The sequence below is a fragment of the Toxorhynchites rutilus genome, chromosome 2 (genome assembly GCF_029784135.1).
Source record: "Toxorhynchites rutilus septentrionalis strain SRP chromosome 2, ASM2978413v1, whole genome shotgun sequence".
NCBI classification, from domain to species: Eukaryota; Metazoa; Arthropoda; class Insecta; order Diptera; family Culicidae; genus Toxorhynchites; species Toxorhynchites rutilus.
This window is the reverse complement of record NC_073745.1, coordinates 50,440,830-50,452,208: the sequence shown is the minus strand read 5'-3', so window position 1 is coordinate 50,452,208 and position 11,379 is coordinate 50,440,830. Positions and strand designations below refer to the sequence as shown.

General features: G+C 39.2%; 3 protein-coding genes across 3 annotated transcripts; 1 reads left to right on the top strand and 2 right to left on the bottom strand.

Annotated features, from left to right (window-relative positions):
- Positions 1 to 404: 404 nt before the first annotated feature.
- Positions 405 to 1,362, bottom strand: LOC129768044 (signal peptidase complex subunit 2). The gene is made up of 2 exons (XM_055769417.1): positions 1,198 to 1,362; positions 405 to 1,076 (listed from the first exon to the last, which is right to left on the bottom strand). Exons 1-2 carry the CDS (start codon positions 1,243 to 1,245, stop codon positions 540 to 542), a joined length of 585 nt encoding a protein of 194 aa, XP_055625392.1. The 5' UTR covers positions 1,246 to 1,362; the 3' UTR covers positions 405 to 539.
- A 2,818-nt stretch (positions 1,363 to 4,180) lies between these two features.
- LOC129769126 (probable cGMP 3',5'-cyclic phosphodiesterase subunit delta) lies at positions 4,181 to 5,570 on the top strand. Its single transcript, XM_055771173.1, has 3 exons — positions 4,181 to 4,407; positions 4,468 to 4,654; positions 4,904 to 5,570. Exons 1-3 carry the CDS (start codon positions 4,355 to 4,357, stop codon positions 5,117 to 5,119), a joined length of 456 nt encoding a protein of 151 aa, XP_055627148.1. The 5' UTR covers positions 4,181 to 4,354; the 3' UTR covers positions 5,120 to 5,570.
- A 1,955-nt stretch (positions 5,571 to 7,525) lies between these two features.
- Positions 7,526 to 9,311, bottom strand: LOC129768416 (histone-lysine N-methyltransferase SMYD3-like). The gene is made up of 2 exons (XM_055770066.1): positions 7,895 to 9,311; positions 7,526 to 7,844 (listed from the first exon to the last, which is right to left on the bottom strand). The coding sequence occupies exons 1-2, from the start codon at positions 9,196 to 9,198 to the stop codon at positions 7,550 to 7,552; spliced, it is 1,599 nt and encodes a 532-aa protein (XP_055626041.1). The 5' UTR covers positions 9,199 to 9,311; the 3' UTR covers positions 7,526 to 7,549.
- Positions 9,312 to 11,379: the final 2,068 nt, after the last annotated feature.

Below are 11,379 nucleotides of genomic sequence, written 5' to 3'. Positions count from 1 at the left end.
ACTCGATTTACATAATAGGCACCGATGTCAGTATTGTCGGATTTTTTATGGATAGTTTCATTTTTATTTCAACACGGGCATGAAAAGCGCTCTGTAAGCATCATTACATATGTGACGAGTCAAGCGAAAACAGATAATACGGCAAACTGTCTTGTTTTGTTGTCTAACATGAACGAAAGCACCACTTACCGATCTCATTCGGTATCACCAAATAACCTCAACCAATCTGTGGCTCGTATATCACGAAATGTTTGAAGTAATAGTGGATACACCTGAAAACCTCGAGGATGCAGCAAGTACCCTTATTAATCAGAATGAAAAATATTATCGGTATATCTAGAACTTTCACGTTTTTTTATCATAATTTATTCAACGATTTTTTTTCTACTTTCAAGTCCGGGGAGTCTAGAAAAGTACGTTTTATTTATTCATCGCAAATAGTTCTAGCACTCTTATACCTAAGAGGGACAAAATTATTCTTGGCCACCCGTTTCTTTCAGAGTGGCTAGCAATACATACAGAAAATCGCGCAACCAGCTCTACTTGTCTTTTTTGTCCGCATTCAAAGAGTTCACGACACGGTTCAGTTCGTTCGCTACCAAATCATCCAGCACAGTTCCGTTCACGTCGATGAAGTTGGCCACTGATTTCACTACGGTTGCCTCCCGGACGCCTCGTGAGTCGCGCAGCTGGATCGTGAGTTCGTACTTATCATCGTATTTCTTCATGTCGGAGCTTGCCTGCCAGCGCTTGTGGTTACCCTTTTCGTCCTTCTGGTTTCCAACGGCGAAAATACCCTTCTCGACGTAAGTTGTGTAAATAGTAAGAACGCCCATCATGAAGAAGTAGACACACACGCACACAATTAGCACCGGTTTCGAAGCCGGAAACGAATACTGATAATCGTAGATATGTGCGACCAGCGCTGTGCTCACGGCCAAGGCACAAATCAGGAGCCGTCCGTCCACGATTGCGTGATGCTCCTTCATATTGGTACGATTCATCAGAGCCGCCTTAACGGAATCATCCAAGGCGTGTTTCACAGCAATACCGTCCCATTTGTTGATTTTAACAGGCTTGAGGGAAAGGAAAAGATCGAAATATAGAAACTGTTAGGTACTGACGTGTCTGTTTTTGGAACACTCTTCAAAGTAACTTAAAATAATTACAATATATTCATTATACTTTGCCACCAACCTCCTCATCTTTTCCCGGATTTTCACTACGCTTCGCCTTTGAGCTCATTTTTGAACGCTAATCTACAGAATTTGTGCCAAAATCCCAATTTACTGATCGATGGAGTTTCACTCCGCTGCGTCTTCGGTGAAAATTTGACAACACGACAATGGTATGCAAAGTATCCACTGCAGGGCTGAGCTGACAGCAGTTGTGTTGCACGCTAAACCAAGGGAAGTCAAGTGGAAGGTAAAACGTAATGTCAGAATTGCCGTTCGGACGTATCCCGTAAGGCCGATTACACATTAGGCGGCGGTGACACTGGATGCAGAAAAGTGGTCGTACGAATTGTATGCAATAGTGAAGCTAAACAACCACATTGAGTTGTATATGGTGTGGTTACATTGCTTCCCCCTTGCTTCGTTCGTATTCGTCAGCTTCTATCGAACAAAATTGTTTGTTTCTATTCGTACAATCAAATTTTCGTGCGTACTCCTATCCAAAGTAACCTTAGCCTTATCCGGTTTCTGCCGGACCGGTTTCAAAAAGCGCCGCTGGGTTTTGATGGATAACCGGATAATAATGTGAAAGAGACCTCGCACTACACAAAACCGTACATCTCTCACATACACATACATGCATTTATTTATATAGTGGATTGACAGATAAACATCTCTGCAAATATTCCTGCTACATGCAGCTAATTGCTGTTGGTCCAATTTGCCCAATTGTTCTTGTTGCCTGTGGTATAGCTGCACCGAGCTGATCGAGCCCGTGTTTATTGAATTCCTACTATTGTTTATGAGCAGCTGATTAGGGCATTCACCCTCTCATGATGTGCCTTTTGAGGGTGATTTTGGGAATGGGTCATGAACAAGATTGCATATGGAATATCGTGGAACCACAGCTGCTGCGGCAACCACGAGCCTGCTCAAATTGGCGACATACGACCCATTACAGAATACGTTCGCAAACCTTTTCCGTAATTCGCAGAGTACAAATTTTCATCTTAGGCACATATGATTCTACAACGGTTCCCACAACGACGGCAATGTAAATTTGCAATGGTAAATGAACATGAAAAACTTATTGGACAAAAAATCGGCCGTCATCAACAGTATTACAAAAACTAACTTTTGTCCAGTTACTGTGTATGATTTATTCCACACGCTCTGTTGCCACATATTTTTTCAACAGTCTCGAGAACACGGTTAGATAAAAGTGTACAACTTTATGAACCAATAATAATAACATTTCGTAACAAACTAGGGGAACTACTTATTTATATGCATTATGTGTTTTCTTCATGTAATTATCATGAAATTTGCAAAAAATCATTCTAGAATATTTTTTTTATTTCACCATTGCAGTAATTATCTTTGCGATTCAAATTACATCATACTTTTCCTTCAAATACTATCTCATTGCTGCTTCCGCAGATCCTTGTTCAGAAACACACTCAGCCGCAATTCCTCGAGCATCAATGCACGGCTATTAATACGAGGATCCTGGGCGAAGAATGACCGAATCAGATATGCCAACAACTGGGTGATTTCGTTCTGACAGAGCCGATGGTTCAGCGTCGGGCAGAGGAACATCTTGATCACCGAGCACAGATCGGACAGTTCGGGTTTAAGTTTCTCGAGCCGAGCCACCTTATCATCGATCGTGTTCCGGGTCAGGTCGAACTGTAAGATATACCAAATGGGAACACTAGATGAGCGAACTATTTTGGTGTGTTCAAGTTAACAAAAACTCACCTTCACATTCAGCTGGATGAAGTCACTCAAAATCTATCCCTTGATGAACCAGTTCAACATTTGTTTAACATCCTCGAACTCGTTCGGTACCGAATTCAAATGAGGAAAGTTGCTGTGAGCTAAACAAAAACAGAAGTTAATTTAAGAGCTCGATAAATTTGTCAGAAGACACTACACACCGTTGAACACAATCCATGGCAAAACACTCCATGACGACCTCGTGCGCCTGTGATCATTGCTTCGCTTTGAGCAGAAACTTTCATCACTGAAATTTTCCACTGCAGCTAAATAAAGAAGCGAAATAAAAAATTCAGTGTCCATACCACTTGCAAATTCTATTTGATTTCAAAATCAACAAACAAACGTCAAATGGCACACACATACTAATATATGGGGCGAAAAATTGCCTGAACTGTACTGATACTAACAGACATGAAAAACAACTGTCAATTCGCGTGGAGGTTCGTGCTCCGCTTTTGGGAAATGATAGTGATAATTGATTTTCGGGTGCAGTTAACACATATTTAAAAATAAAAATTATGAATGAAAATTAACGTTTTCTTATAAAATATGTTCTTAATGCAATAGAGGTACACGTTCTTTTGCAAGTGATGAAAACCCCCTGAACAAGAATTGTGTTTGATAATAATTTCATAGTACAATGATGAGTTTTAGTGACAATATCAAGAAAATTATACAAAAATGGTTAAGTAAGAATCAGTATTACGAGTTTCAAGTGATCACATAATATAAAGTAAAAATTTGAACAATTTAACTGTCTTAAGGTCTGATATTCTCATAGAGAATGATTTACTTTCCCAAACCGGTGTCTGTACCAGACGTCGACACAATACTACTGTCATCGCGTATAATGCTTGTCCGGTCACCGGACATTGCAGTCTTGCCATTCCTCATACGTCTTTTCTAAATAGTGTAAATTACGAGCCACCTGTTAACTCCACCATCTTGCGCTAAACTAGTTACACAAATATAACGAAAAACCTGTGCCGCCCTCAACTTTTAATCATTTGGATGTGGATTATTCATAGAAGTCCCACGAGTCTCGCGGTAAAGAAGGTCCACTGCATCAGTGACCGGCTTAAGTAGTTCCACATCAAAACATGCGTTTCAGAATTTGTGTTGAAGGAATAGGGATGCTAGCCCCTTGGTTTATCACACAATATATTTTGGACCCACCTTTAATGCATCATATTGGGTAAAATACAAACTTTTCCGTTTTGACAACTTTCTGCATTGATAAAAAAAAAGTAAACACTGCGCGATCTACAAATACGTCTCACTGAAGTAGAGCGAAGGCAAAAGCAGAAGTGAAAACGACGTTTCAAGTATTTCACGTATTTCACGTATCGGCAGGATATTGTTCTCGCTAGAAAGGCGATAATCCAATCCCGGAAGCAATGGGAACTGACGATGTTATAAGAAGCGAAAAAGTCCGGGAAGGATTCCAGATGTATGTGTTGGTTTGCTATGTTGACCGAATTTCCGAATCTAAAACTAGAACATTTTACAGCAATTGGTTAATTTTGCGGGATGCGGACACAGGCAAAATTATCTGGAAGGAAAATAAGGATTTCTCCTGTCCGGATGTGGAGCACGAAGCCCGAGTACCAATAAAGATCCTTGACCTGCGAGCTGTTTCGCGTGAAATCAATTTTAGCACTGTTGAATCGATGGAGAATTTTAGATTGGATCAAAAGGTATGAACACAGATTCTTGAACAAAATTTGGGTCAGGGTTTGTTGCATATTTGTAATCAATTCTCAATTTTTAGTGTAATCATTAATTATTCAGAAACGAGATGTTTTTAAATTATTGAACTGCTTCTACGTTTAGATTGGTGCGAGGAGATATCTCCTGTCAATTAATTAACTATCTTCCTTTTATATTGCCCTATCACGCAATTGTAATTAGTAATCCCTCTTACCATTGAATGTCATCGATTACAGGTTTTGTTCAAAGGACGAATAATGGAAGAATGGTTTTTCGAGATGGGTTGGGTGAGTCCGAACACCACCAATACCTGGCAATCGACGATCGAAGCGGCGCCCGAGTCGCAAATGATGCCGGCCAAAGTACTGAACGGAAATGTTACCATTGAAACAAGTTTCTACGATGGAGAGACGCTAATCAGCAAATCGGTGGTGCGATTGTATTACATTTAACCGCACATAATTCTAGTCAAGGGCTCGCGGCGTACAGAACTTATGCAAATACTGGTCACGAGAAAGACAACGATTCCAGAATTTTTTGTACCGGAAACTGTTTGACCAACACGGTCGTATCTCAGTTTTCATGTCACAGAATGAAAACCTAAATTTGGATTGATACTGATATCGGTATATTGAAACGAACAAGCATTTATTAACAATTTTTCAGAGCAACGCATAAAAGGTAAACACACCAAATCGATGGCAGGTTCAATGACAAATAAAACAATCGCTGCGGATCAGTTTTAGCTTGCTTGCGCCAGGATGCCACAAATAGTTTTTACCACTGAGCATTTCAATGCCTTTATGCGATAAATTATCTACTGTCTAGGTTTTTACATTAGATAAGAATGAAGACCGGCCGGGTCTTTTTATACGTTGAAATAAATAAATTATTTGTATTGTATTTGTGGTATTGAGTTTCATTCGTCAATTCCGAACATACTTAAAGTGAAGGTGGAAGCTAGCCATTGTAGTAGTATAGGTAAACCCTCGTGTTAAAATGGGGTAATAGTGTTTGTGAGAGAAGAGCAAAGCACACGTAAATAGATCAATTCACTTATCAGACTGTGTGGCGCTTCATTGACACGAGTCTTTGAATACATTTGAAAAAAAAAACAAATAACAATTCAATACTAAAGTAAAATGTATGAACGATATGTTCCGATGAACAATTGCAAATATAAATATATATAGAATGTACATTTGCATATGATTCTGATTATACGCGAGCGTAACATGAGCAAATTTATAACACATGCGAATTGGGGCACTTTTGGTATTAACAAGTTCTTCCGCATAGTAACTCGATGTTGATAATTCCTTAATATTTTCCTTCGTTGATCGTATTGTTTTCACATATTCACGTTGGAAAGCCTTAACCCTTCTCTTCGTTGGCCGAGGCATTTAGATTGAATTTAATACTTTTCCGTTTACTGTTTTTGAAAGCATAGGCAGCCGTGGCAGTGTTCCGAGCTCTGCAATACAATTTCCTTACCCAATGTTAAAGTTGCTAAAATTTACATTATAGACCCATTAAACGTAAAAATAATAATTGTATTGATATCAACACAATTTTATTCTATTGATTTTCATGACATGGGACGCTATGACTCCGGAATAACATTTTATTGAGTGGTTTTTATAGCTGTTTCGATGATGTTGTTTGGCATCAGTGTCGAAAAAATAACGATGCTTCCACCAATACAAACAAAACCATTGCAGAAGATTGAAAAACGAAAATTTAACTTTCAGAGCACTTGCTCGAGTTTTCCGACGTTCTTCACTATACGGTGCGAAAGCAGATGAAAATTTAATATCTTGTGAGTAATCGATTAGAGTTTGATTGATATTACTTAATGGGAAGTGTGTGAAAACGATCATTTTCTGCACACTGTTTCGCAAAATTGATTTTCGGGCGAGAGGTGAGGGAGGGAGATGAAAGAAATGAGCGCCATTGTGGCAGCCATTTGTGACTAGCTTCCACCTTCGCCTTAAGGGGAGTTGCCTAAACTCTATCGTTAGAGGCGTTTCATTGTCCGTGAGTTAATAATCTTGATCTCCGTCAGAACGTGTCTCCGGTTTCGTTGTCTGATGGAATGAAAAAAAAACAATAACGGTACTTTTATTGAAATTGTCTGTTGTGGAAATGCGAAAGGCCCAGGTTTGTTTGGATTGTTCTCAACACCTTCCAATGTAACTGTGATTGTAAATTCCGCTACGACACGATTCATACTAACCGGAATTTATATCTGAAAAATTATTCTCTTGCAGTGGTGAGAGTCTGTAAATAGTGAATAGTTTCAAGAATCTTCTGTCAAAACATTCAATAACCAGCCACTAGGGGCGTGACAGTTAAATTGCAAGGCATCCATACACTGAGAGAATTAATTAGTAAATATAACGAATTTTTTGGTAAATAGGGTAAATACTACCAATCTATAGTCATTTTCGACCGTACTAATAAACACATATGTCAAGCAGAACCATGATTCGGAAGCCCAATATCGGCTACATTTTCTCGCCGAAAATGCACGTATCAGAATTATATCCTTATTATACCTCCGTATTGCGTTATGGGAACAATGAAAATGGTTAATACGCGCTTTTCTCACCAGTTTTCAGATATGACAATATCCAAGCTTACTAATGTTATCGAGTAAAATATACTAATCTCTGGTAGGGATGCGGGTTTGTTGACAATATGTACAAAAAATTTGTACATTCTACTAATTTTGCATTAACAAATGTATTTAGTAGTTTTCGACCGAGGATTTTTCTAAGGGTATTCTAAGTGAACCTTTTTTTTTGTATCAAAGGAAAGTTGTGTAAATGACAATCAAATAAAAATTTGCCTAAAACTTCGTATGTTGAAAGATGTATATTTCAACTACTCATATCTTTTATCTTCTCGTTTCTATAAGCTTTCCATGCTCCAGCGAGTTCCTTATTTGGATACCGGCCATCATGGCGCTGTATGAAATCTTCTAATGAATTCAATCTATCCTCGTCTCTGGACATGATGCTATTTAGCTCATCTTTTAGTTTGCGATCCTCCTCCACGGCACTCAGAATCGGGTAATCCAACGAGCAGCCAGAGCACTGACAGTCAAAGTTGAATTCCTTCTGTAGCATTGCTTTTCGTTTGTCTTTCTCCTTCGTTTCAACGGTACAGTTAGGGCTGAAAGATTGCCAGTTAGAAATATTTTTAGTTTGAAAACTTATACTTACATATAACTTATCAATATTTGTTCTCCGACTTTGATTGGACGCTTGGCCACTAGTATCGACGTTCCGTTGATCATGAAACGCTCTGCATTGGGAGCGCATGAGTGATTAACCATCCGGAGAAGTGGATATAAGCAGGTCATATCATCGCCACTCTGATCGGAGATATTTTTCGCTCTCAATACCAACCCGTGGAGAATCTCTAACAGGCAGCTATGGTCTTCTTCTAAGAGTGAATTTCGAGTAGAGTCATTCTCCTCAATGACTATCTTGTACATAAGAACAGAAATGAATTGCATAATTCCTTCGCCGGTTCGATCTTTGCTCATGTCTGGTTGATCAACAGATAGTATGTGAAAGGGGATTTTCTCAGATTCTAACAAAAATGGATTGCGGAAATTTTTGAATTTCTCGTTAAGATGTTGCCGAAAACTAACAGGATTAGTACTGAAATTTGAGAGTATCATCCAGAATAGTCTCAATGCCAGATGAAACATTCTGGTTGATTTAGGACCTTTGAATAAATGTTTCAATTTTTCGGCAATCTTGCACTCGAAGCGGTGGTAGCTCATCAATGCTTTCTCTTTACATTCTTCTGAGCAGTACATTGAGCTACAGCAACTATCACAAGGTATCAAATCCTTCTCATTCTCACGTCCACAATAGTTACATCGAGAGAACATTGCATCCGGTTCCAACACTATCAAGCAAGGTAATTCTGAGAAAAAGATGTTTCCCACGTTCAAATCTGTCTTCGTGGCGATGCCTCTTCCGTATTGAGGATTATCTATTAACTGCAACTTGGATAAATCTGCGTCTCCGATTTTTTCTTTTACTTCGTTGTTATCAACAAATTCTTGTAAAAACTCCTTACATTTATTCTCTCGTTCAATTAATTTGGCCATTTTACTTTGCGGATAGTTGTTCCTCTTGGCCAGCTCTATATTCCGAACACATCTTCGATAGTTCTTCTGATTGAAATAAATCGCGGATCGATTTGCGTATCCCATGCTTATTTCGTCAGAACCTGGCGTGGCACAGCTAATGCTTTCGTTATACAACCGAAGCACTTTATCGCTCTCCGATGGTTCGCTCTTGTAGCATTCATTGGCTTTTTCGCGTAATGATTTAGCAAGGTAATTATCCTTTTTCGAAACTCGTGCTGGAAAGGGCCATAGTTCGCGACGAAATTGTGATTCAATTTCCTGCAACGATTCAACTGGAACCCCTTTGCGTGAGATGATCCACGACGTTGCAAGACCAAATGCTGGACAGGTGAGCTGCTGCACCACTTCGGGACGAATCATTGTCACCGTTATTATCGTTATTGTAGATTGTGTAGTAAATGTAACACAGATGTTTTGAAAAGTTTTGAGAAAAAAATAATCTAAAAAAAATGTTTGTTGTTGCCGAACGAGAAAAAAGTCAACCACGACACTCAGGAAAATAATTTATTTTTGTGATTATACACTGAGAGAAATCTTTAGTAAATATGACCAATTTTTTGGTACATGTTACCAATTCTTTAGTGATTTTCGACCCTACTAATCATTGGTACATTTTACGAAAAACAATTGGTAGGCAAATATGTCAAGCAAAAATTACGATTTATTATACCGATATTGGATCAATATTGGTCGAACAAAAGCGATTCGTCGGTTTAATAATGACAGATTTATTGGTCCACGGATTCAAATTCATATTTAATGAAAACAAAATACTTACATCCGAATTCCAAATTGCACATAAGCAATTATACTGTTGTCCAGCTGTTGTCTAGCAAATCTCCTCGGAGTCAGATTTCTCCATCCCAGCTGTACGCCGCTTCCTGAGGGGTTAAAATAGTGAAATAATTTTGACGTAGGACTACGTCTAACCGGAAGATACAGGGGGTGAAATGGAAATCTAGGCACTGAACAAGTAGGAAAAAATGCAAGATTTGGAACGCTTATAACTCGAGCATTTCTCAATAGATCGCAAAGGTTTTTGCATCAATTTATAGGAAATATATCTACGCATCTATCATAACGAATAACATTTCATTTTTCTAGAGATAAATAATTGATTAATTGTGAAATATCAAGCATTGTTAAAATGCACTATGTGTCCATTTTTGATTGGTCCATTTTGTGCTCCTCAAATCGTACCGACCAAAACGGGCAACCAGAGCAGCAGCGAAATAGAATGAAGCACGATTGGAAAGGAAAAAGAAAAAAAATGAACGAAACATTGGTCGCAGTCTCACACATGCGTAATTCTCGAGCCAGCCAGTCAGCTTAAAAATCCTCGCTCCGCTGCCGTAACGATCCATTCTTTGTGTGGACACCGACTGGACAACATCGTTGCTGGACGGGCTGGACGGCGAGGGATCGAGTGCCTTTCTCAAGGCAAGAGGGCGGAGGTGGTAGCGCTGGAGTAGAATAGAGTAGAGTTTTCAAAGGGCCTTTCTCGAGGCTAGAGACGAATGGACTGCAATAGTTTAAAGTCTCTATATTTTATTCATTTTACGAAAAACAATTGGTAGGCAAATATGTCAAGCAAAAATTACGATTTGTTATACCGATATTGGATCAATATTGGTCGAACAAAAGCGATTCGTCGGTTTAATAATGACAGATTTATTGGTCCACGGATTCAAATTCATATTTAATGAAAACAAAATACTTACATCCGAATTCCAAATTGCACATAAGCAATTATACTGTTGTCCAGCTGTTGTCTAGCAAATCTCCTCGGAGTCAGATTTCTCCATCCCAGCTGTACGCCGCTTCCTGAGGGGTTAAAATAGTGAAATAATTTTGACGTAGGACTACGTCTAACCGGAAGATATAGGGGGTGAAATGGAAATATAGGCACTGAACAAGTAGGAAAAAATGCAAGATTTGGATCGCTTATAACTCAAGCATTTATCAATAGATCGCAAAGGTGTTTGCATCAATTGATAGGAAATATATCTACGCATCTATCATAATGAATAACATTTCATTTTTCTTGAGATAAATAATTGAATAATTGTGAAATATCAAGCATTGTCAAAATGCACTATGTGCCCATTTTTGATTGGTCCATTTTGTGCTCCTCAAATCGTACCGACCAAAACGGGCAACCAGAGCAGCAGCGAAATAGAATGAAGCACGATTGGAAAGGAAAAAGAAAAAAATGAACGAAACATTGGTCGCAGTCTCACACATGCGTAATTCTCGAGCCAGCCAGTCAGCTTAAAAATCCCCGCTCCGCTGCCGTAACGATCATTCTCATTCAAACTGTTCACCACATCGGTTCGCATCACAACACATCAACAAACCAACCCAAGAAGCCATGTCTGGACATGGTAAAGGAGGAAAAGTGAAGGGAAAGGCAAAATCCCGCTCGAACCGTGTTAGTCTGGAGTTCCCCGCAAGGGTAGCTAGGCCGAGCGCGTTAGTACCAGTGCACCAGTCCACCTAGCCGGCGTTATATAGTTTCGGCCGCCGAAGTGATCGAGTTTG